At 40.2% G+C, this 27,049-nt stretch overlaps 1 protein-coding gene across 2 annotated transcripts in view; it reads right to left on the bottom strand.

Moving 5' to 3' along the window:
• Positions 1 to 17,729, bottom strand: part of HEATR3 (HEAT repeat containing 3) — a 33,498-nt gene extending 15,769 nt beyond the window's left edge. Inside the window, exons 1-11 of one of the 2 annotated variants that reach the window (XR_011646310.1) lie at positions 17,419 to 17,729; positions 17,074 to 17,246; positions 15,234 to 15,321; positions 13,683 to 13,795; positions 11,709 to 11,818; positions 9,437 to 9,577; positions 8,450 to 8,727; positions 3,437 to 3,527; positions 3,170 to 3,327; positions 2,568 to 2,650; positions 1,419 to 1,555 (exon numbers count right to left, since the gene is read on the bottom strand). Coding sequence is in view for 1 of the 2 variants with exons in the window: in XM_004449591.4 (XP_004449648.1) it covers positions 1,419 to 1,555; positions 2,568 to 2,650; positions 3,170 to 3,327; positions 3,437 to 3,527; positions 8,450 to 8,727; positions 9,437 to 9,577; positions 11,709 to 11,818; positions 13,683 to 13,795; positions 15,234 to 15,321; positions 17,074 to 17,246; positions 17,419 to 17,553 (1,507 nt within the window). In the remaining variant the exon portion in view is untranslated. The remainder of the gene's footprint in view (positions 1 to 1,418; positions 1,556 to 2,567; positions 2,651 to 3,169; positions 3,328 to 3,436; positions 3,528 to 8,449; positions 8,728 to 9,436; positions 9,578 to 11,708; positions 11,819 to 13,682; positions 13,796 to 15,233; positions 15,322 to 17,073; positions 17,247 to 17,418) is intronic. The other variant, XM_004449591.4, reaches the window with a different exon arrangement.
• Between the last annotated feature and the right edge of the window lie 9,320 nt (positions 17,730 to 27,049).

The following is a 27,049-nucleotide window of genomic DNA, read 5'->3' on the forward strand; positions in this document are numbered from 1 at the left end:
ACTCTTGGAATTACTGTGCCTAGGAAGAAATGTTAAATATTATCTATCTCCAAATTTAGCCTCAAAAATCCCTAGATACTCTGCAATTGAAAGATGCCACCAGAGGGAAGCGGATTTGGCCCAACGGATAGGACATCCGCCTACCACATGGGAGGTCCAAGGTTCAAACCCAGGGCATTCTGACCCATGTGATGAGCTGGCCCACACACAGTGCTGATGTGCTCAGGGAGTGCTGTGCCATGCAGGGGTGTCCCCCGCATAGGGGAGCCCCATGCACAAGGAGTGTGCCCCATAAGGAGAGCCACCCAGTACGAAAAAAGTGCAGCCTGCCCAGGAATGGTGCCACACACATGGAGAGCAGACTCAGCAAGATGACACAACAAAAGGAGACAGAGATTCCGGGTACCACTGACAAGAGTATTAGCAGACACAAAAGAACAAACAGTGAATGGACACAGAGCAACTGCGGGGGGGGAAAGGAAATAAATAAAAAATTAATCTTAAAAAGAAAAAAAAGCCACCAGAGCAGCAGATTCCCATCTCTCATCCTCTCCTGCTCCAGGCATGCATGCTAGGCAGAGCCAGGGGAAGGATGACCATCACATAGAAAAAATTATATTTCTCCTCTTTCTTTGCTATCTTTTTTTGTTTGATTTGAGCTCCTATAGTTGAATGTGGCCAAGTAAAATGAGATTCCACTAAAATGAACTATGAAAATTTGTTAGGAGAATATGCATTAAACCATGTACAGGTAGGTCATCTAAAAATAGTGCTAACTATGGTATCTCTCTAGGTTTTCATGGACAAATTAAATCTGTCCACATCAGAGATCCATAGTTTTAGAGATTCATCTCCTACCATGCAAAAGTGTTTGAAGAAAGTTATATTAGGTAAAAAAATCATTTGCCTTCAATAAACACATCCACATATCCACTTTTATGTCCACAGACTTTCTCTGGAACAATAAACAAGAAACTGGTGAAAGTGGCTGACTCTAAAGAGGAACTGGGACAGAGGAAGGCTTTCCACTTTATGGCTTCTAACAGTTCTTTAATTTCTATAGTACCCAATCAAATATAAGTAAATGGCTTTATATTTAAGAAGAAAAACAAATAACAGTATTACCCAAATATGTTAATGAGGTTTAATATTTATGCTACTTATGATTCAGCCTTAATTGGCCTGGTATAACTATATGCAAATAATTTTAATAAAAAAGAAAAATATAACTCATCAGCTTGCTTCCATACCTTGTTTGGACTCTGTACTACTGGCAGCTCTAGATACATGACTATTAGTGATTGGGAAAGCTTTCTGCAGGTTGGATGACAAAGTATATAATTACAAAGTCCAAGTTCCTGGCCCTTCACAATTCTGCTCCATCCAAGTAGTATTTCACAACATGGCTAAAGATTTACCTGGCTGAGAAAAAAGAAGTTGTGACAGATGCTGTGCAAGTGTTTGAAGGGTTGGAGCTCCTCCCAGATAGTCCACATCCAGGAGGGAAACAAGACTCTGGAGACACACAAGGGCTCTACATTGTATAGTGTTCATCCTGGAAAGGAAGTGAAAACAATGCTGTCTGCTTCTTTAATCATTAGTCAAAAGAATTCAGTATTAACTTTTAACCTAAGCTTCACATTAACAACTGCAGCTATTTGTTAAACAGAGGATCTATCTATAATAGTTAGCAAAGAATCTTTTTTTTTCTTTCGGATACCAAGGCTGGGGATTGAACCTGGGACACCTCATTTGCCGGTGCTCAACCAGTTGAGCTATACCAGCTCCCACAAAGAATCTTAAATTGTTAATCTGCCAAATCAAGCTATTAGAACACTTAAGGACTTGAACAGCACAACTCATTCAAGAGTCACAAGAGATTTGCTTTAGAAAAATTTTTACACAGATTAGAATCTTTAAAATATTTTTAATTTTGAAAAATAGTATACATAAAGTTCATGACACATTTTGTGTGATCTATGTATCTTTAATAAAAATTTAAAAATGAAAAAAAAGTGCATGACACAAAGTTTAACAATCAATAAAGCAAACACCCTTGGAACTGCTATCTACACAAGGAATAAACACTAGTAACACTCTCATAGCCCATTTATTCCTTCCCAATCACACCCCATACCTCCCTGCCCCAATCCAAACTTCACAGAAGACATTTCCTTGCTTTTCTTTATAGACTTCCCACCTATCTATACATCCGAAACAAAATAATTTAGTATTGCCTGCTTTTGAACTTTATATAAATGGAATCAATGTATATATTGTTTTGTGTCTTGCTTTTTTGGCTCAACATTTTGAGTGGCTTTAGCTCAGATCTTTTGTATTGTATTGTTAATTTGACATAATATTGTATGATTATGTCAAAATCCATCTATCATTGATGGGTACTGGGGTTATTTCCAGTATGGGGCAATTATGAACCACACTGTTGTGAACATTCTCAAACACATACCCTAGTAAAACATGCATACATTTCTCTAGAGCATATAGCCAGGAATGGAATTGCAGGGAATTTTAATGACAAATATTTTTGAAAATAGAAAAATTCTTACTTTCTAATCAAAGGTTTCCATGTGGGATTCCTAGAACATATGTCAACTGCAGTGCTGTTTGGAAAGGCAGTTTTCTCAAAAATCTAGATTTTAAAAGACAGTAAAGCAACAGGTTAAAAGAGTACAATTATGTTCACATGATCTTTTATAAAAGTTCTAATATATTACTTTCAAGTGGCATGGCTAGGCTTAAAAAAAGGTAAAGTGATCTTTTAGCAGACTCGCAGTACTCCTAATCCCTTTTTTTTTTTTTTCCTTTTTTTGAGATACCAAAGATATCAAAGATTGAACCCAAGACCTCTTATGTGGGAAGATGGCATTCAACCAACTGAGCCACATTGGCTCCCCAAGTTGTTTTCTTTTTAATTGTTTGCTTATTGTTTTTTCAAAGAGGAATCAGGAACCAAACCTGGGATTTCCCACATGGGAAGCAGGTGCCCAATCACTTGAGCCACATCCACTCCCCTAATTCTATTTTGTTTTGCAGATCTTACCTATTATCTATAAGCTGCAAGTATGAGCTTACTTCTTTTGCATACAGAATGAGTAGCTTTCAACTCTTTCTCATGCTCCATAAAGACCACAGAATGAAAAGACATTACCTTCTTTGGGATGAGGTAGTTGGTGAGGGCAGTGTGAACCTCATGGGAGAGGCACAGAGGTGACAGCAGCTGCCCACAGCAATCACTGAAAGAATTCTCCATAAATGCATCACTTTCATCACTGCTAGAAAGCTCTTCCCATTCATCATCGGAGGGATCTGGAAAGAGGGCACACCATAACTGCAATATTTAAGAAAATCCCCATAGAAGCTACCTTTTCTGCCCAGGAATGAAAAATGTCTAAATAAATGTAAATGTGTAACTAACCTTCACTGCAGCACATGTTGACAATAATTTCCAGAGCAGTCTGCTGAGCTGTCAGCAATGCAATGGTCTGTCTTAATTCCTTGTCAGTGGGCTAAAAAAGCAAATGACCAACTCTCAGTATTTGGGAAAATATTTTTGCATAAATTTCCTTAATTAAAGCCTACTAAAATATTTTTGCAGTCAGAATACACAGGGTGTGAGAGGGTGGAAAAAAAGTAAAAAAATACCAGCATTACAAACAGGCATTGTAATTCCCCTTGGCACGATGGGGCATGCCACTGTTAACAGAGTTTCCATCTACCTGCAAGGTTATTCTCTAAGTAATCTTAGTCAGAAAGAAGAGTATTTAGGAATTCTGAACTTAATTCACCCCAAAACTTAATCTCATGTTTTAAATAGTAGCTCAGCATACTAAGGTTAAAAAACATTAAGTTCATTTTAGACACCAGGCACTTACAGACACCAAACCTGCTTTTAGATGCTTAAACGTCTTCTTGGAAAGAGAACATTAACAAACTCTTATACGCCAACAGCGCTTGGCTATGGAGCAGAAAGGCTTGATTCCTGGCTTTCAGCGAAGACTACAAAAAAGCATTTTTTTAAGTTTGAAGAGGGGGGCCTTTATCTCTGAAAATAATTAACATGAACTTTACCAATTAACATGTTTTAAAATAGATGGTACAAACTTACATGATGCTAATTCTTAATCCTTTATGAAAAATGAAATAGCCACACCAATATTTTAAAATAGTGTATAAACTGAAAGTATTTTTTCATAGATCTTAACGTCTGAATGTTTCCAAATTTTGACAAATTTCTAATTGTCTTCTGAATGGCTACATAATATTCCATTAAATGGAAATAATATAATTTACTAAGCATTCTGGTAGTGTATAATCTTTTAGATTATTTTGATATTTTCTCAGATTTACTGGGTCAAAAGTTTTTTTTAAAAAATGAAGAAAATGCAGAGCAGGTGTAGCTCAGTGGTTGGGTGCCTGCTTTGCATGTATGAGGTGCCAGGTTCAATCTCCGGTACCTCGTAAATGTAATTAATGCCACTGAATTGTACACTTAAATGGCAAATTTTATGTTATATATACTTTACAATTTTTTAAAAACATCTATAGATCCTATGACATATTCCCATTTTCCTTTCTGGAATGTTCATACCCCTGTACAACCCAACAGCAAATTCTCTGTGCAACAATCACAACTTGAAATGTGTGCTTAAAAAAAATTGCTTATTTAACAGATGTAGCTCAGGAATCTAAATATGTAATTCTTTATTACTAGCAAGAATTTATATATGTATATAAAAATAATTTCCAGAAAGAGTATTTGACTCAACTGATAGAGCATTTGCCTACCATAATTGGAGGCCTAGCGTTCAAACCCATGGCCTCCTGACCCATGTGGTGAGCTGGCAGACACGCAGTGCTGATGCATGCAAGGAGTATCCACTTGCATTCTTGGAGTGGCATCAGGAATCTTATGTCTCTTTTTGTTGCATCATCTTGCTGCATCATCTCTCTGTATGTGCGGTGCCACTCCAAGAATGCAAGTGGACACAGAAGAACACACAGCGAATGGACAGAGCAGACAACTGGGGGGGGGAAATAAATCTTTAAAATATATATATATATTTATATATATAAATCTTTTTTAAAAATTCCCATTTCCTTTGTGTGTGAATGATATTCAACTAAACAAATATTTAGGTAGATTCAAAGCTAAATAAGAACTGGACTCAACCATTTCACATACATAACGATGCCTTAGAAGGAACTCTGTAATTAAGTTCTATTTCTTCATGTAACTCTCTTGCTCAGAACATTTTCCTGCTTCTTACTGTTATTAAACTGACATGAAGAACTAATCTAAAAAGGAATGACGTTCTCATACTTGGTACAACACAGATGAACCCTGAAATTATGTTGGGTGAAATAAGCCAGACATAAAAGTATTCTATGATTCCACTTATATGAAACATAGAATAAGCAAATCCATAAAGAGAGAAAGTAGATTAGGGGTTACCAGAGACCCAGGGGAGAGGAGAATGGAGGCATTGTTTAAGAGGTACAGAGTTTCTGTTTGGAATCATGAACAAGCTTGATAACAGATGATGGTGATGGTGGCACACTGCTGTGAATGTAACAGATTCCACTAAAATGTACACTTAAGAACGGTTAGAACAGGAAATTATGCGTTTTATATACATTATCCTGCACACACATAAAGAATCAATCTAGATGAAATGTTAAGATACCTGAAATTGCTATAAAATAATCAGTGGCAAGAAAGGGGAGAGTGAATGAGTAAAGATGATGAAATAAAACAGACCATGAGTTGATAAGTGATAATTGTTGACGCTGAGTAAGGGATCTCTACTTTTACATATGTTAAAAACAAAATAAGACAAATTTTGGTTGAACTGTTCTTTCTTGACATATTTGTGGCTAAACCTTAAGTAAAATGATGTAATTAAAGGTTTAGATTCTAAATGACTCCTGCCCAAGCCACTAGGCTATAAATTTGTATTCCTGGCATGTATCAGGATGATACCTAACATCACCCTGGCACTTAAATGCTGTCTGACTGATCAGCATGTTAATCTTTGCCTTCTCTGCTAGGTTATAAAGACTTGAAAAATAGAGGTTTTGCTGTGAGAAAACACTGCATTTCAAAAGCATCAAAATTCTATTTTAAAATAATGCTTTAATATGTGAACGTCTAAATAACAAAAAAAAGTTTTTTAAACAGTAGCAATTTTATCTTAACCTTAAGATTATTTTAAGATTACAATTAAGGATCTTGGCCCCATTTACTCCTTTAAGGACGTTCCTGGAAGCAAGGCTGAAGATGGGGGAAAGTCACCAGGGAATGCCATTCTCCCAATCCCTGCAAGGGATTTCAGATCCATTTCTGATCTGAAAGAAATATGGAGTGGTAAGACATGATATACCTGCATCAGTTAGGATAAATAGAGACCTGATCAGTATGAGGCTAACAGCTGAAAAAGAGCATCCAAGCACTGATTTATTACATCTTGACTTTCCAAACATGGATAATGAAACTGAGTACATTCCAGATCTATAACTGAATTTTCCTATAATCACTGAAGAAATAATGTTGCTAGGGTTCTTTGTAAACATCCCTTTTGGAGTATAAGGAGCAATACCATGCCTTCATCTATCTTCTTGTACTGATGTTAAACTCTACCCAAACTCTTGACTCAGATGCACAAGTGAGCCAGGGAGTAAACTTGGTTCAAGTACATGCCCCTTGTACCAAAACGGAGTGCTATGATTTTCAAGCCTCTTTAGGATTTGCAAGCAACTCAAAGGCCGAATGACTTTCTCATTGCTGTATCCTCCTCGCACTTAACACAAGGCTTTGCACTTAACTATTCATACCAAAAAAAAAAAAAAAAGGAACTGAAAAAAGTGTGATAGGATATTAATACAGTCTTTCATTAGACTTCATCAACTTTCTTCAGTAGGATTTTGGCAACCTCCTGACTGGTTTCCCTGCCTTCAGGCATGTTATAGCCTCCTTCCATCCAGCTGCCTGAGTGATCTCTCTAAACATTAACCTGCTTTCACTATGCTGTTTCTTATCTCATCCTTTAACACAGCTCAAGTATTTAGTCCAAAAGCCTTCCCTAACCACCTCTTCCTTTCTCCCATTGGGGTTGCGTTAGGCATGCCTAATCTACAGAAACTCTATGCTCTCAGAAATCTGCACACAGCCCTATCACTGTTTTAAGCACAGGCATGATAATTATGGGTCGGTCTGTTTGACCAAGATAGGGGAGGTCCCTGAAGATGGGAAATACATCTTTCAACATCTATCTTCAGCATCTAACACAGTGCCTGGTACATAGTAGGAGTGCAGTAAATGCGCACCTGAATGATTAAAGCCCAACTCACTGCCCTCCCTGTCTTCCCAACAATGTGTTCTCCTCCTTGGGGAATTTTCCAAAAGTATGACTCCTCTGTTGACTGGCTCAGTAGAAATGATTCCTGAATCCAAGATTGCTCACCCTTACGCCAACATCACATCTACTAGCACAAGTACACTGCAATGGGCCAGTACGTAAAAACTACAAACCAGCACTAACTTGGAGTTACTCAACCCCCTGTGTTCAGCAGTAATAGATAAATTAAGGTTTGGCTTGCCTCTTTGATAAGGCTAAATACTAAACTAAAAGAGACAAGAATACAAGAGACAATTCCTTAATTTGAAGACAGTCTGGGAGACAGTGTATAACTGAAGTGGGGAAACAAAGACTTAGGGAAACAATCACTTGTTTCCACAGTGCTGCAAAAGTACTGGTCTATCCAATCTTTGCAATCTTCTCCTGTATATAAAAGTTTCATCTTAGATAAGAGGCATCTTTCCCTTTCATAGTAAATTCCTGTTATATGGAGAGTTAATGGGGAAACATCTTTACTGAAATTCACTTTAAATAGTTAATTTTGCTGTAACATTTTTCTATAAAATTAAGGACACATACACTAAAGAAAATAACTTTATTAAATGTATATTTAAGAGTATTAACCTGGGAAGCGGATTTGGCTCAATGGATAGAGCATCTACCTACCACATGGGAGGTCCAGGGTTCAAACCCAGGGCCTCCTGACCTGTGTGGTGAGCTGGCCCACATGCAGTGCTGATGTGTGCAAGGAGTGCCATGCCATGCAGGGTGTCCCCTGCATAGAGGAGCCCCACGTGCAAGGAGTGCACCACATAAGGAAAGCCGCCCTGCGTGAAAAAAAAAAGTGCAGCCTGTCCAGGAGTGGCACCGCACACATGGAGAGCTGACACAGCAAGATGACGCAACAAAAAAGAGACACAGTTTCCCAGTGCCACTGACAAGAAAACAAGCAAACACAGAAGAATACACAATGAATGGACACAGACAGCAGGCAACTGGGGTGGGAAGGGGAAAGAAATATATTTTAAAAATAAATCTTAGAAGAAAAAAAAAAGAGTATTAACCCAACTTACTGGAAGTAAATCTGAAACAAAAGTTTTCCTTCTGACTTTTCTTTTATGAGGAATTTCTTCCATTTCATCATCTTCAACCAAAGCATGACTATTAGCATTCTCTGGTATTTCCTCAGTCTCTGCAGCAGTTTTTAACCTTTGTGTTTCAGCCCCCTTCATGTGAATAACCATTTCACCAGCATCCATTTCCAAAACTTCAGATAAGATCTTTAGTATAGCATTTATGATTTCTGCCTGACTCTTAGATGGGATAATATCCTTTAGATTCCAGATTGTGCCTAGGGAAAAAGAACATACGGACAAAAGAATCACCTGTGAAATCTCTTAAGTACAGTTCTCACAAAATTGGTTCCTTAAGCTCAGCTGTATTACACAAAATCTCGATTCCACTGCCTTTGTTCAGTTTTTATTAAAAGTCATAAAGCACTGCACAGAGGCAGCTCCCTTTATTATAATTCTTCACAACCATCTCCCTTCTTCAGTGCAGAAAGCCTTTCTCTGATACATACGTATCAGCAGACCAAGAGAACACTAATAAAGTTTCTTTTTAAATGAAAACTTCAATTGCCTCCTTTTCTTTTATCTAAACCTGAGCTGCTCTCCTCAGTAGCTTTCTTATATTCCAAGAGTAGAATGGAATGTACTAAAATTTCAAGGTCTCCCCATGCAATTCTGCTTAACAGTTATCCTGCAAAAATACTTTACAAACCAGAGCACAGGTTCTTCTTATTTTTTTTTTTCTTATCAAAATAGAACAAGACCTACTATTTAGTTGTCTAAATAAAAAAAAAAAGACTACAAAATAAAAATACTTCTCAAGATAAATTACCTCTAGAAAGCTAAAGAGCATAAAGATAAGATGGAGAAATTATATAAAATACAGACTATTCAACAGACCATTGATTTATTTGAACTGTTCGAATTAAAGGTCTCCACTTAAATATAAGTAATTAAAATGGAACACTTCCCCATATAGCTAAATTTTACCTGCCACCAATGACTTTAATAGAATGTATTCCAAGGAACTGACAGAAGAAAGCATTGCTGACTCTAGCACATGCAGTGCTCCAGCGCTGAAAGATTTCAGTAGTTCTGGGTTATCTTCAGTCACTGTCTGTAAACAATATGCTATAGAGACAAAAATGAATTAAATATTTAAAAACAAATGAATTCTGCTTAGGATAATTTACAACAATAGAACATCAAAGAACATTTTTATCTTTACAAGTGTTTCAGATACCTGTAGCTTTTAGATGTATGCTTTACCTCAAGAATGGTACAAATGCCACAAACAGGGTATTGTTTGTAAGACAGTTTTTAAAAAATTTCTAATACTATACAGAATGATTCCCTTATAAACTGCAACTAAAAAGGCTCTTAAATATCATGGCAATGTCAAATCACTATAAATATGTATAAAGGCTTCTCCTCAATTTCTGTACTTATCATGTACCAGCAGCAGTCTGTAGACCATGCCCAGTTCATGGGCCACAATCTGAGGATCTCTGTTGTAAATAACCAGCCCTAACTAAGTATTCTGGCATCCTTTAAATTAAGCATGACCTTAAAGGTTAGGATTGTTTCTGGTGATACAATAATTCTGTATGGAAAAATGGTCATTTTATACAAAATGAGTAAATTAAGAGATGGATAAATTATTAATAATATGTGATCTGCTTAACTCTTCCCTTTGCATTATAATAAGGCAATGGACTACAACCTGCATATTAGAAAGAATTCACTGAAAGCGTATAAACAACTGGGATTGTATGAAAAGGTTTGAAGACGAGACTTCTGAAACACAAAAGAAGAAGTGAGCCCAAGATTGTTTTCTGTGATATATTTTATTCCATACACTCCCATTTCTGTCTAGGTCTAAAAATTTCAAAAATTGATAGTGCCCATGTCAAAACGCATGCGATTGCTAAGATCTAGTTTGGTTCCCAATACATTTGTATGTAAATTCACCTATATGTACACATACATACATCTGAATGTAGTACTTTTTTTCATTAAGAGTGTAAATTTCCCTTAACAAAAAAGAAAAGTTGTGACTGCTACCATGAAGGCAATACAAGTTAAGCTCAAAGAAACCTGTATTAAAACTTAGGATGGAATCTCCTAAGTTCACTTTACTATATTTAAACCTCATACGACTTTCAAAACAAAAATAACTTGACATTTTTGTTAAGTAATTTATGAATCAACTAAATGCAGACAAAAAATGCTATTATACAATGCAAATGACTTTATTCTAATGCATTTCAAGAAAGTTCATTAGAGAAAAAAGTTAAAGGTAATTAAATCTGTAAGTGTAAAGGCAAAAAAAAAATAGGTGACATTTTTTCTTTTTAAATCTATCAACTAACTTATCTGAAATGCTGAGTGTAATAAAAACCATCCTTTGAGATTAAAAGTCACCAAGTTTCCTAGTTCAACTGTTTTTAAAATCCACACTTAAAATATCCCTTCAGTCAAGAACTCCATTTTGAGACATTTAAATTTTTTTTCATCATATTTATCTCATTTTTTGTTTTTTTCGGGTTTTTTTCTCTCTTAAAAGTATCCATTAGAGCCAAGAGAAACATTGGTAAATGGGAATACACTGTTCTTGCTAGGAGATATACATAGCTAAATAAAAGGACAGCTGGATGCCTGTCATTACAATGAGTAGAAAAAAAAATGCTACTCATTACTCTTTCCCCACTCTTGCCCAGAATTCTGTTGAGTTGCTCATCCTGTTTTCTGTCTCTGAACCCTGATGAGCTAACAGACCCCAACAACTCTCTAACCCAATAAGTTGCTGGATTTGAGGGAAACTGGCCCAAGCGAAATTTCGATCACTTACTGTCCTCTCAAAAAACACCACAGGTTATCAGTTTTTTGCTGGGAGTATAAGAGAATCATACATGACACTTAAGTAACTCTAGATTCCAATTAACTTTTGTTCAAAAGCCTGGGAGCTGCGGGTTACTGTTTCTTAGTAAATAGAGATGAAAACTTCAAGAATTAGCAAAAGCTTCTAATAATGGTGATAGACTGGGAACAACATAGCCTCACAGAATTCCTTTCCTCGCTTTCAGAGTGAAAAAAAAAAAAAAGAAAAGAAAATTGTACAAGTAAGGTATTAACTGCAGATTTAAAAAGATTCAGGAAAAAAAAAAACAGAACTCCTGTAGAATAAACATGCTATGTCTAAATAAAAATTCTTGAATAAGGCTATACAGACTTAATAAATCATCATCTTTTCTTCACTTACCTACTGAAATAGCCAGGTCAACATTGGTGGGAAACCTACTTAAATACTTTAATACAATCTCCAAACACCCTTCTTTGTTGAATATAGATACTGCTCTACTACTGCATTCACTAAATTAAAGGGGGAAAAAAAAGTTTTACTATTCACATTTTAACATTAAGAAATCAACCAAAGAAATCCATGAAAAAGTAAATTAGGCATTATAGAAGCAAAGTTGGAATCATACACCCACAATTTCTATAGAGAAAGAAACAAATGCCCATTCAGTCACTGAACATAAAAAACTGGCTCTCTGTATTTTCTTTCTATCACAGTGGGAATTTTGAACCAAACTCTTTACCTTATGGTGCCAGTTTCCTTAGAGAAGGTTAGAGCTGGAAAAAAATCTCAGGAAATCATTTAATTATTATTCTCCATTTTATATATAAGGAAACCAAGATCCCAAAAGGTGAAGCAATCTGTCCACAGATCACATCTTTTTTTAGTGGTAGAGCCAAGCCCAGTATCTAGGTCCCTTGGGTCTAGCCTACCGTTCTTTCAACTATGCCACAGTATTAAAAAGTTAAAATAAGGCTAGAAGGCCTCTACACTTATCACATGAAAAGCACAAATTTAAGACAGTAAAATTATATTTTTTCATTCCTTCTGGACATCTGCTTTAATTTCATCAAGCAGAACTTATAATCTGCAGCAGAGAAATTACTACATTAAATATTTTTTAAATTACACTACCTTTAATGAAAGAATAAGAAAGCTATCAATGTTATTTATAAGCATACACACTAAATGGAGGTTAAACAGAACTAATAATTTGTCCATGTTTTCAAAGATAGGTATTCCTCCATATATACCACATATGAACACAACAAACTATTAGCAAATAGATCTTAATAGCTTGGTAGAACTAAATTATGAAATTTGATCCTGTTATCTAACTAAGGTTTGTCTGTCTACCTAGTTACTAAGACATTGTTATGAGCCTGCTCTCAAGAAGCCCATAGTTTAGTCAAGAGGATAAGGCATACATGTGTAAAGATAATTTGAAATATAAAATTAAAAATGTTAAGGACTATAATAACTGCAGTTAGGGGTCACAGAAAGAATTCACAGGCATTCAGGAGAGATAAATTGCTTCAGAGGTATACTCAGGTTTTCAAAGAAAGTTAAGAAATTCCAAGTTCAACAATTTTTAAAAGTTAAAGTTATCTGGTACAGCAGAAAATCAGCACCTACAAGTTTGCTCTGATGCCATTTCCTCAAATCTGATCTCTCCAATTTGTCTGGTGGAATGAATCCAATTATTTAAAAAGAGATCAGAGGCAAGTTCAGATTGCTATGTAGGCAACTTTTGTAGAATCCCTCTTAATTATGTATTCTAAGAAATCCCTGTGCTTTCAGGTTAGAAGTTTTAATAGCTGCTGACTGAAAATAAGGAACATGACAAAGTCTTGCCAGAAATGTGCTATAACATGTAATGGAGAATGGCCCCTTCTCCCTACTAAGGCCAAGGTAGCATTTCTTATGCATATACTTTGCTGTCACACAGTAACTGCTGTGTAGAGGAGTAAGGCACCAGCCAAAATTTGGAGTGCGCTTCTTGTTCCAGGTGCCAGACCAAAACAGCTTTTGCACTGGGGCCTGTCCAGCTTTAAGACAGTTGCTGCTTAAGATACGTAGGGAAATAGAAAGATGAAGAGGGGTGCAGGAGGTGCTATGGATCATGATTCCTCTTATTTTTGTCAGTAGCAGTAACTCAAGAGAAGAATTGGAAAACAGAAGAAGATGAAATGATGCTATGAGGAAAAGGATTTGGGAAGAAGGGTTGACCGTAATTCACCCAATACTACCTCCTACCAAGTATTAACATTATGGATTTCCTGGCCTACCAAGGAGAAAAGAGATTCCTACACAGTTTAACAGAAATAGCAGTCTAGCAATGTTGTAGCATAAGGCTGTGTTTGGAAAGCATCTTACCATATATTCCACAGCACATTCACAGCCTCATTAGCTATGTTCTCAATAGAATTTCTCTTCTGATCTTTTAATCCCTGTGGAGACATCTCATTTGAATCCAGTCCAGCACTACACTGTAACCAAATATCATGATTAGCATCCAGGTTAAAAAGAATAATTAAACAAAAAAACTAATGATAGTGAAGAATCACAAAAAAAATAAACATCAGAAATTACAGTGATTAACAAGCCAATAAAATTCTCATAAACTGTAGAGTTACCACAATCCTGCTTCCCTTTTTGGCAAGAAATACATACAAAAAAGGTTCCCTAGTCATCATGCAAACTGGATATAAGGAATTTAATATTTTCAATGAAAAATGTAAAATCAAACAAAATGTTACCTAATGTGGATAAAAGATAGTAAAGCAGGTAAAGAAAACATATAATAAGAGTTATCATCTCTATGTAACTTCTATGTGCAAGGCACTATTCTAAGCACTTTACATAAATTAAGTTATTTAATGCTTACAACAACCCTAGGAGGTAGATGAATCTCCCACAAATAGAAGACTGGATTACAGGGAGGGTGTAAAGACACAGCTTGTTATATGAAGAACTGAGAATCATATTTAGACATTCTGGCTTCAAAGCTGGTGCTCTTAACCTCCCTGTAGCACCGCCCATCTGATATACTCCGTGGCACCCTTGGGCAGGGCTTCTCAATCTCAGCACTACTGGAATTTTGGATTGGATAAACCTTTGCTGTGGGGGGGTGTTATCCTAAGTGTTGTAAGATGATTAGCACCATCCCTGGCCTCTACCTACAAGGTGCTAGTAGCAAACTACCCCTCCAAAGATATGACAATCAACAACGTATTCAGACATTGCCAAATGTCCCCTGCGGGGCAAAACTGCCCCCAAGTGAGGACCAGTGCTCTACAGGGAACATAACTGATGCCTCTCATCAAAATTGGATAGGCTTTATATAGGCTTAAGTGAAAACTGTCCATCACTGAACAACAGAGGGCAGAGGCATACCATAGAGAAAGCTCTCTGAATAATGACACACAGTAAAAATAGCAAGATGTTAAATATGAGAACTTAATGAAATCTTCATGGCAAGTTCCTAAGGTCTGTGCCTCAGGTTCCTCATTTGTAAAATGGGAACAATACCTGCCTCATAGAATTGCTGTGAGGATTAAAGTACAATAGAGAAAACAGAAAACATTGCCTGTCACATAAATAAATCATCAATTAGTACTAATTATTTTTATTGTAATAAAAGCTTAGAGTCCAAAGAGTCCAGCCTGTATCATTTTAGGAAGGTCTTTTCCAACTGCCATATAAATAGAGATAGTGGGGACAAAATTAAGAGAGAGACTGACATCAACGATGAGCAATAAGTGTTTCCAGGAAAAGAAATTCCCATACGATGTTTTGAGGAAAAACAAAGTAAATAACATCAAAGTAAAAAAAAAAACAACAACAAAAACCCACACACACAACCAAGTCTGTAAACTAAAAGCCACATTTAGAAATTGCCATAAAAATACTTTAAAAACTGCATACCTCTTTTAGCAGTGCAACCAGGGGAGTCATGATGTCCTTTGTCACCATGTCATCACAAACTTCAAAACCTCCACAAGCACTGAGATTTCTACACAAGAAGTTTAACTATCAGACACTATCAAACTTGTAAAACACTAGCAAACTTGCAAATTTATCAAACTGTCAAATGTACTTCTATTTTTAACCATACTTAAGGTTTCCTAGAGAAAATCACTTATTTCTTTAGTGCTGCAGAACCAATTTGCATTTCCACCTGTTCTGAGCCTTGCGTTATGAGACATAAACAAATGACTTTGTCACATAACAATTTGGCTCTAAATAGAAGGTCTGAGATGGTATACAGGTGCATGGCTAAAGGAAAAGGAGAGAGGAGTACATGTTTCTTATTTAATATGAAAAACTCCCAGCTTGATCTTATATGAAGGAACCTTTTCTTGGACCAAGATTTCAAGGGGAACAAAGTGTGAGAGTACTGAGAATGACATCCCCTGGGTCAGTCCTGGCTAAATTTAACTTTTAATTGAAAAGGCATCACTTGCATTCTTAGCGCACAGCAGTGCTAGGCACTGAAGGTACAAATCAGAAGATGTCCCACAATCATCCAGGAGCCCCAAGTATGTGTATGTTTAGGGAAGTGGAGGGGGCTTTTTTACATGTTATTTCCTCCCCAGAGGTAGAACTTCTAATGCTTAACTCCTAACTCATCTCTCAGATCTCATCTCAAACATCACCCCCTCAGGTGTTCTTCCCTGAAACCAGTTATATCCTCTCAGAGCAACCTCTGTAATTATCAATGGCTGTAATTATACACTTACATGATTCTTTAGTTAATGTCTGTCTCCTGCAATAGATTGTAAGATTAAGGACAGGAACTGTATCTTACACACTACCACATTCCCAAACTCTAGCACAGTGAGTGGCACACAGAAGGCACTCAAAAGATACTTGCTAAATGAATGAATGAAACAAACAGAGCTATGATCAGGACAAATATTAACTTCTACTCTCACCCCCTCTGTGGTCATTCTCTGCACAGCCCCAGAGTGATCTTTTCAAAAGGTAAATTAGATCATGTCACCTCCCCGCTTAGAATAATTCCTTCAGCCCTACACCATGGTGTCCTTGTCCACCTCTCCTGCCTCACCTATAACTCCCTGCCCTCTACTATACTCAGCCACACTAACCTTTCTGTTCTATGACCATGTCGAGTCCTTTGCTATCTCACTACCTTGCTCTTGCTGTTCCCTCTGTGGGAAATGCTCTTTCCATAATTTTCCACGGATGGTTCTCTCAGCCTTTAGGTTCCAGTTCAAACAGAACTTACCAGGCCCAAGTCATCATCTTCTTGTTTTCTCCACAGCACTTCCCACTACCTAATATTATCTTATTTACCTGTTTACTACTTTCCCATCTTTCTTCACAGAACAAAAGTTCTGTGAAGGCACGGATCTTGGCTATCTCGCTTCGTGTCCTGCCTGCTCAAAATCCCCTGCACCTAGAAGAATTCCTGGCCCATGTACCAGCCCATGTGTTTCAAGGATGTAAGTAAATGAAAAAGGACTCTATGCAGCTCTCATGGAGAAGGTATAGATGGGCGCTAGGCCTTGAGGGGAGGACACCTCGGCGGGTGCCCCTGCAGGAGAAGCAGCCACGTGGACAGGAATGCGTGTGGTCCAGCGGTGGTGGGGTCTTCTGGATTCCAGCTGTTTGAGTTCCAATCCCGTCTCTGCACAGGTAAGACCCTGGGCACTTCATTCACCCTCCCGAATTCAGCCTTCCAGGCCGAGGGAGACTTGGGGCCCAACACGGAGCCAAGGCTCCGGACCCGCCCCGGACTCACCTGAGAGCGCCAGCCGCCGTCTCCCTCACAGCCAGGCTGGGGTCTAGCAGGAGGGGTCCCAGCTGGCGCACGGCGTCCCGGCGCACTAGACCCGAAAGCACCGGCCGCTGCTGCACCAGCCGGGCCAGCCCCACGCAGGCGCACTCGCGGACTTCGGCGCTCGGGTGCTGCAGCTGCGGACAGGAGCGAGGTGGTCAGAGGCGACCGCGCATGCGCACGTGGTTGCCAGCCGGCGGGGACGCGGCGCGAGCCGGGAGAGGCGGCCGACGCCAACGCTGAGGGCTCCGCGCGCCGCCGCCCGCCCCTCCCCCGCGCCTCGGACGCCGGGCACAGACCTAACCTCACCTTTTCTAGCAGCTCCGCCGCCAGCCCATCGTCCTCCTCTCCCTCAGCCCCATTCGCCGCCGCTTCCTCAGTCTGACAGTCGCCCGTAGGGGAAAACTGAGGTCGCTTGAAGCGCTTCGTCCGGCTCTTGCCCATAGTGATACGTACTGCGAGAACAGACCGAAAGAGGGCAAATAAAAGCAGACGGCAGGGGCTGACAAGCCTGTGACAAGGACTTGTCCCAAACTGGGGCTTCCTGCTCTGCTCAGCTGGAGCTGCTGACGGCCGGAGAACACATGGGGAAGCTGCGCGCAGGCGCGCATCGGCGGCGAGCTCAGGCCTGGAGCGGGGAGCGCGCATGCGTAGAAGAGAGATAGGCGGAGCCAAGCCTGGCGGAGGGGTGGAGGCCCGTGGCTTTTCAGCTAAGGAGGAGGCTGGACTTAGAGATGTGGTAATACCGACTCCGCCTCCTACCGGTTCTGGGACGTTTGTCGAGTGACCGAAACTCATCAAACCTTTATTTAAAAATTAAATGAGATTAAAATACCTAACTTACAAAGTTATTGTGAGACTTAAATGAATTATGTAAAGCACCTATCACTAGGCTGACATGTAATAGGTGTTCAAGAAATATTAACCACGATTTTATTATGTCCCAGTGCTTAGCCCAGCCCATCATAGACAGAGGCCATTAGTATTTCATAATTCATTCACATTCATATTTGATAAGACGACGCCCTTAAAAAGTTACTTGGTCTCCCTACCTCAGTTTTTTTATCAGTGAAACGGGGATATTAAATAGTATATACCTCATAAAGTTGTTATGAGAATTAAGTACGTTAATGTTTAAGGTGCTAAGAACAGAGACTGATATATATAATAGGCACTATAGAGGTGTTTGGTTGAAATTTTTATTTGACAATTGGCAAAAAGATTCTTTACAAGTATTTATTGAGCAACAGGTATAGACCTAGGCATTGGGATAAAACAGTGACCAAGACAAATTTGTTCCCTGTCCTTTTGGAGTTTATAGTCCAGTGACAGAGGTGTTAAGTATATAGTTATGTGATTAGCTATTTGATTACAGTGGTAAGCACTAAGAAGGAAGGAAAAGTACGGGAGAATCTTAGGTAGTCTTTATAATTGAACATTTCTTGAGCACACAATAAATGCAAAGCTTTCAGGTCAAGATGATATAAAGGATAAGTTCCACCCCATGGCAACCATGTCCTCAAAGTATTGACAGTCTAGCAAGGAAAATAGTTACTATAACGTATTTTAGAAAACAATCACAGAGGCTCTAAAGCTCTAAAGCTCTAAAGAAGCTAGGGTCTATGAAAAAGCAACTTTAGATACCAGGAAACCTTGGTGGAAGATGTGAAATATAAAGAATATGTTAGTGGATCTTACTTCCTAGATCTCTCTTATCTGGCCACTTATCTGCCACCTCCCTAGTCCAGGCTACTGTCTTCTTTTGCCTTGACCACATGGCCTTCTGGTCTCTCCATTTTCACCCTGCCTTATCCCCCATCCATTCAGCAATCAGAGTGATCTTTACAAACTGACTATCACTCCACCTTTCTTATTATATTCATTGCCTTGCTTAAAATCTTTCAATGGCTTTCCTTTCTGTGAGGATACAGATCAAAATCCAGGGATTTACTCCAGCCTCATCCTACTTCACTTCTTGCCTCTTATCCTTTAGCCACCATCACGTTAAGTTCCTCCATGGGGCTAAGTCATCTTCTGCCTCAGGGTGTTGCACAGCCATAGACCCCACCTCATGTCCTAATCGATACAAGTGCTCCTTCTTCATAAGGACCTCCTCTGACTTCTCAGTCTTCCTGGAGACAATGCACACCTTGTAAATGTTGCTTCAAAGAACAGCTTAAAATTCCAGTTATAATTTTTAATTTGTGTGGTTATACAATAGCCTATCTCCTCAACTAGACATAAAAGTCAAGATTGTGCCTGTTTTTACATATCACTAAATCCTCAACACTAGTCCAGGCCCTAGCAGACAGTAGGTACACAATTGCTTGAATGAATGGAGACCACATAATCATGAAAGAATTAAGCACTATGATCCAGGTAGACTAGGATAAGATTAAAATAGAGATCCCTATGTTTCTCTCACTTTCTTATATAACACTGTGGGGATGAGCAAGAAAAAATGGTTCAAAATCTCAGCTAGGGCCAAAACCTCAATATTCTTAATTACTTATCCTGGTGAAAAATTAACATTTTTGCTAAAACAAATGATAAGTTTTAATGAGCTTAAGACCCCTTCCTAGAACCACTCCTGGTTGATTTTCAGTTGTAGGAGTCAATGACCTTTAACTAGTCTAATCATCCTTAACCAGTCATTAAAAAAATCTAATCAAACAATGATTATCCATCCATTTCCCCTCTTAATTTTTTTTTTGCCAAGAGGGGATTTTTGAATTAGACTGCTTCCTTGAAACAAGTTTGAAATAAAAATGTTTGTAACCAACTACAGGTCAATTAAAAAAGAAAACAAAAAAGGAGCTAGCTGCTCTCCCAGATTCCTGTTTCTCACCCTTTATGCTGTTGTAATGTAACCTTCTTAAAACATACTGATCAATATTTTTGAAAGGCCTTTGACCTATAGAATTGGGAGCAGACTTTCACATTAACATACACCACATGGCCACAGCCCTCTGCTACACACTTCTAACATCTTGTCTTTTGCCCTGGATGCCTCCCCAGAAAACCACATGGAGCCTCCTTTCCTTAAGCTGAAAAACTCAGTGTATTAGCCAAAGGGATGCTGATGCAAAGTACCAGAAATCTGTTGGTTTTTATATAGGTTATTTATTTGGAGTAGAAGCCTACAGTCACAAGGCTCTAAAGAGTCTAACTCAAGGTGCCATAAGATGTACTTTCTCACCCAAAGTCACTGGGCATGTGTTGAATAAAGATGGCGGGTGATGTCTTTAAGGGTTCAGCCTTCCTACTTCCTCTTTAGGCTCTGTGGTCCCAGCTTCTTCTGATCTCAGCTGTGGGCTGCCATAAGGCTCATTTCTCTCCTTTGTGTTCATTTCTTTCTGGGTTCAGCTGCTCTGTTCTCTTCACAAGACCAGCTACAGACTATCAGTTTCATCTTTCTTCCTGGGTCTTCTGCCGTGTCTAATGAGCTGTCTCTCTTCCTCTGTCCTCTTTTTCTGTGTGAGTGTCCATCCACCAAGAGGGTGGGAACTCAACACCCTACTGACCTGGCCGAATTAAAGCCCTAATCTTTATTTAATCAGGTCTATGTAACCTTCGAATTTAATACAATCAAAGGGTATCACGCCCAGAGGAACTGACCAGTTTACAAACACACTCATTATCTCTTTTTGGAATTCATAAATAATATCAAACTGCCACATCCAGCAAGCTTGCACAGCTCACCCTGGCAGTAATCATTTCCATTTTCCTGGTATACAATCTCATATATTTACAGTTCCTCTGAGTGTTAAGGACTCACTGTGGGAAGGATGGGAGATGTAAACCAAGAATTTGGCAAACCTGTGGGTCCTACCTTATTGTCCTCATCCTTCCTCCTGACCTACCAAACACTCCACCCTTGGGCCTCCTTGCACTTCGTACATCATGTACCCCTCTCTTAGAACTGTCATGAATTATCATTAAAGGTGTATTAGTCAGTCAAAGGTGTGCTGATGCAAAATTGGTTGGTTTTTATAAAAGGTATTTATTTGGGATAGAAGCCTACAGATACCAGGCCATAAAGCACAAGTTACCTCCCTCACCAAAGTCTTTTGCCATGTGTTGGAGCGAGATGGCTGCCAGTGTCTGCAAGGGTTCAGGCTTCCTGGGTTCCTCTCTTACTGGGACTTGCCTCTCTCTGGACTCAGCTGCTCTGCTAGCTCCACAAGGCCAGCTGTAGATATCAGGTGAGTGGCTCATCTCTCTTCCCCAGGCCTCTGCTGAGTCTAATGGAACCGTCTCTCTGCTCCTCTGTGTGCTTAATTCCCAGATTGCAGCATCGAAACTCCAAACTCCCTTCTCTGCTGTGGGTTTCATTATGGGTCCCCACCCACCAACGGGGCAGGGATGCAATGTCTTACTGATGTGGCCCAATCAAAATTTTAATCATTATTTAATCAAGTAAAAGTGAAACCTCTGAATCCAATATAAACTAATATGTCTGGAGGGACAGACCAGTTTACAAATATAATTCAATATCTATTTTTGGAATTCATAAATAATATCAAACTGTCACAAAAGGTATATATGTCTGCTGCGCCTCCTCGCTGTGAGCTCCTGGAGGGCAGGGCCCACCGCCAGACTCTAAAAATACCAGTGTCTGGCATTTAGCTGAATCTAAGTCCTTGGGGAGGGCACTCTACGTGACCATTGCATTCTGCTTCGACTGGCCCTACGCAAAGTGATTTGGTAGTCATCCACGAGGAAGGCCATGCTGGTGATAACATCTGCAGGTGATTTGATGCCTGGCCTCTAGTACCAGCCCTGCCCATGAGATCAAGGAAAGGTTGCATCCCTTTTCTAGAGCTCAGCTTCTTCATATAGAGATCAAGGAAAGGTTGCATCCCTTTTCTAGAGCTCAGCTTCTTCATATAGAAGACTCTTAAAGGGTCTTTGAAATATCAGTGGGTTGTGAACCATTTTGATTATTTCAAGAAAGGAACAGTGTCTACAACTGCAAGCAAGACAGTTCCATCCATCTGCCCTATGGGATCTAAGCCCTTTCTCAACCAGAAAGAGAGTAGGGATCACCATCCCCAAATCTTCAAGATTGAGGAATGAACAATGGACCAGTGGAATATTAGACTTATTATTCTTACAGCATTGGAGGAACATTTATCATTGATATAAAAGTAGGGACCACCAGAGGTTTTGAGGGGAGAGAGAGGGAAAAATAGGTATAATATGGGGGCATTTTTGGGACATTGGAACTGTCCTGCAGGCCATTGCAATGATGGATACAGGCCATTATATATTTTGTCATAACCTACAAAATTATGCAGGATAGCGTGTAAACTATAATGTAAACTGAAGGAATGGGCTGGTAACCAAACTATGACCCTTAGGTAGAGGGATTCTGAGCCAACTAATAGGATGAGATTTTTCAACCAGTAGGATCCCTTACCCTAATTAATAATCAACGCCTCCCAGTTAGCATACCTCATTAACATAAAATGCTAATCTAGTCTACAAAACCCAACCAATGCCCTTGTCCGGACCCAGGGATTGAGCAATCAGAGGACCACAACTTGGGGCTCCACCCCAGAGCCCTGAGCAGGCTTCCATCTTTGTCTGAGTCAGACCAACAAGAGCTGTTCACCTCCATCTTTGCCCCAGGAGCACTTCCACCAGCACCTCAGCCTGGCTTGAGCTGCAACACTGAGATGTAATCAAATAAACGTTTGATGGTACTGAGGTTGCGTTTCTTCATTCTGAAGTCTGTCCAAACTGAAGAATGAAAGTGGTGATAACATAAACTATAGTCCATGGTTAGTAGCAATGATTCAATGTGTTCATCAATTGTAACAAATGTACCACACTAATAAAGGTTGTTGATAATGTGGGAAAGTGTGGGAGGAGGAGGGTGTGGGGCATATGGGAATACCCTATATATATTTATTTTAAAATTTTCCCCTCCCTCTCCCCCCACCCTGCTGTTTTTGCTCCCTGTGTCCATTTGCTGTATGATCTTCTGTATCTCTTCCTCTTTCTGTCTTCTTTTCTATTCACCAGGATTCATTTCTGGGGACCTCTGATGTGGAGAGAGGTTCCCTGCCACCTGTGCCACCTCAGTTCCTGGTTTTCTGCTGTGCTTCACCTTGAGTCTCCCCTTCATCTCTCTTTTGTTTTGTCATCATCTTGCTATGTGACTCGCTTGTGCAGGCACTGGCTTGCCGGGCACTTGGTTCAGTGCACGGACACTCAGCTCGTTGTGCAGGCACTTGGCTTGCCACAAGGGCACTGGCTCGCCACACAGGCACGCTTGCTCTTTTTTTTTTTTTTTTCTTTTTTACCAGGAGGCCCCAGGGATCAAACCTGGCTGGGTCTTCCCATATGGTAGGCGGAAACCCTATCACTTAAGCCACATTCACTTCCCCCCTATATTTTTTATGTAACATTTATGTAATCTAAAGCTTCTTTAAAAATAAAAATTAAAAAATTTTTGAAAAAAGGAAGGCCTTCTGGAAGGAAGGTGCCTCCTGAGCAGGAATCAGAACCTAAGAATAGGCACTCTTGCCGCAGACATGCCTGTCATAAGTCTTACGGTATTACAGTATAGTACAATTACAACAGCCAACTTTGTAGGATAAAGTCACCACAAAGGGATCTGCTGCCCATTAGAAATTCCACATCATTCATTTTCACTCATTCATTCAAACAAATATTTATTGAGTGCTTACTATGTGCCAGGCACTGTACTAGATGCCAGTCATAATGCAATAACCAAGACAGACACAGTTCCTGATGTAATGGGGTATGGAACCTATCTAACACTGGACCTCTATGCTATCTTTAACAATGTTACTGTAAAAGTGTATTGTTTTTCTAAATATTTATTTATTTATTTCTCTCCCCCTCCTCCCCCCCATTGTCTCCTCTCTGTGTCCTTTTGCTGTGTATTCTTCTGTGTCTGCTTCTATTCTTGTCAGGGGCCCCGGAATCTGTGTCTCTTTTTTGTTGTGTTATCTTGCTGCATCAGGTCTCCGTGTGTGCAGTGCCACTCCTGGGCAGTCTGGACTTTCTTTCACACTGGGTGGCTCTCCTTATGGAGTGTAATTCTTTTTTTCTTTTTTTAAAGATTTATTTATTTATTTAATTTCCCCCCCTCCCTTGGTTGTCTGTTCTTGGTGTCTATTTGCTGCGTCTTGTTTCTTTGTCCGCTTCTGTTGTCGTCAGCGGCACGGGAAGTGTGGGCGGCGCCATTCCTGGGCAGGCTGCACTCTCTTTTCACGCTGGGCGGCTTTCCTCACGGGCGCACTCCTTGCGCGTGGGGCTCCCCCACGCGGGGGACACCTTTGCGTGGCACGGCACTCCTTGCGCGCATCAGCGCTGCACATGGCCAGCTCCACACGGGTCAAGGAGGCCCGGGGTTTGAACCGCGGACCTCCCATATGGTAGACGGACGCCCTAACCACTGGGCCAAAGTCCGTTTCCCGGAGTGTAATTCTTGAGCGTGGGGCTCCCCTATGCCGGGGACACCCCTGCATGGCACAGCACTCCTTGCGTGCATCAGCACTGCGTGTGGGCCAGTTCCACATGGGTCAAGGAGGTCCTGGGTTTGAACCTTAAACCTGCCATGTGGTAGGTGGACGTTCTATCCGTTGAGTCAAGTTCACTTCCCAGAAGTGTATTGTTAAGAAACATTATCTTAACCTTGGAAATAAGGCAAAAGGATGACTGTTTTTCCGTGTCATCCTAGGCTCACCAATCCAAACTCTAATAGGCCCTCCCAAGGATAATTTCTCCAAGGCAATGCTGTCGAACAAAATTTCTGCAATGATGAAAGTGTTTTCATGGCTACTGAGCATTTGAATTGTGTCTGGAGCAACTAAGGAACAAAATTTTTAATTTAAATTTAAATAGCTACATGTGGTTAGTGTCTACCATTTTGAACACCATAAGTCTACAGAAGTGGCTCACAGCCAAGGGTGATTTTGCCCCTGAGGGACATTAGCAATATCTGGAGACATTTTTGGTTGTCACAACTGTTGGGGTGCTTCTAGCATCTAATGGGTAGTGGCAGGCTCTACTGATATTTTAGGCCAGATGACTCTTTGTTCTGGGGGGCTGTACTGTGCATTGCAGGATGTTTAACAGCATCCCTGACTTCCAACCATCAGATGCCAGGAGCATGCCCCAGATGCCACAACCCAAAGTGTCCTCAGCCGTCACAAAATTTCCCCTGGGGGCGGAAATCACCCTTGGTTGAGGAATGCTGCTCTACAGGATTACACAATTGTTTTGAATATTCACTTAAGAGCTCAGATGCTATGAAATTAGTTACTTATAGAGATTAATAAATTGCAAATAGAGGAGGGGGAGGCAAGATGGCGGCTGAGTGAACTTCCCGGTTACTAGCTCCTGGGGGGAATTGGCTGGGAGGCGTCGGAGACTCTTTGGGACTGGCTGTTTCGGGATTTTTCCTGGTCCGGAGGTGTCTGGACATCGATTTGGAGGGAAGGTAACAGAGAGGATCCATCTGTGAAATATACACGGAGATCCCAGCTACGTGTGGAGGATTCCCTCCTTGGGTAGGCGGAGCCGAGGCAGCTAGCACCGCGTGGAGCCCCGGGGGTGGCGGCCAGGGTAGCCGAGTCCGGCCGAGCCCGGCTGAGCCGCGGCGGGCGGGGGGGGCGGAGCCCGGCTGAGCTCGGCCGAGCCCAGCCGCGCCACGCCGGGCGGCGAGCGGGAGAGCCGAGCCGCGCTGCGCCGCGCCGGGCGGCGGGCAGGAAAGCCGAGCCCGGCCGAGCCCAGCCGAGCCCAGCCGAGCCGCGGCGGGCGGCGGGCGGGGGACCGGAGCCCAGCTGAGCCCAGCCGAGCCTGGCGGCGGGGTTTCTGTTCTTTGGGTTTTTTTTATTTTTTATTTTTTGTTGTTGTTGTTGTTCTTGTTGTTCTTTTTTTTTTTTTTTTCAATCCTCTCTTTCTTGTCCCCAATATTCTTCTTATACTATTTTACCGTAACAATACAATAGGTCCTACAGGAAATATCTCACATTTGCTGGGTTTCCTCACCCTCCACTGCCTCATTTCTCTGTGAATAGATTTAGCCTATCTACACTATCCCCTTTCCCCTACAACTTGATATCCTCCACCATCTGCTATCTCTCCTATATTCCATCTCCCTTTCTTTGATCCACAAAGTGTCTAACTCTTAATTTCTAATACCTTTGTTTAGTTTTCCATCTGGTATTCGTCCCTGAAACTATTACCTTTCTTTTCTCTTTCCCTCTCTCACGAAAACAATAGCCTCTTAGTACGTACCACATTCCTCCCATATTCAGTCGTCTACCTCATTATAGGTACTTTCCTACTACTATAACTCTACACAATTTACATGATCTAACCTCCATCCTCCCAGAACTCATATTGTTGCTTTGTAAACATATATCACCAATACTACTTCACACTTTTTCCTTCCTTACACAATTGACTTTCCCCAGCACTAATACTTTCCTTTAAAGTGAGCTTAACTAGCAATAAGAAATTGGAATAAGAAGAACAAAGTGACAAAGAGAAGATATAACACTTACGCAAAAACAACAGCTAATTAATCTCCAAGACTAGACAAAGAAGCTAAGGAACTGATTAAACCCGTCAGGAAAAAATGTTGACAAGACAGCAACAAAAATCTACAAACCAAACCAGTAATCAGGAAAACATGGCTGAATCCAATCAACAAACTGAAAATCAGGAAGGGGGGCAGGACTTCGCACAAGCAATGAAAGATCTCAGAACATTTATCACCGACAAATTTGATGAAGTAATGAAAGAGGTTAACAGCGTGAAGACAACACTTGGAGGGGAAATTGCAGACATGCGCAAAAAAATAACAGATATGATGGAAATGAACACCACAATTCAAGAAATCAAAAATACACTTGCAGCAAATATCAGCAGACTAGAAGAGGCAGAGCAGAGAATT

The sequence above is a fragment of the Dasypus novemcinctus genome, chromosome 18 (assembly GCF_030445035.2).
Source record: "Dasypus novemcinctus isolate mDasNov1 chromosome 18, mDasNov1.1.hap2, whole genome shotgun sequence".
Classification (NCBI taxonomy): domain Eukaryota; kingdom Metazoa; phylum Chordata; class Mammalia; order Cingulata; family Dasypodidae; genus Dasypus; species Dasypus novemcinctus.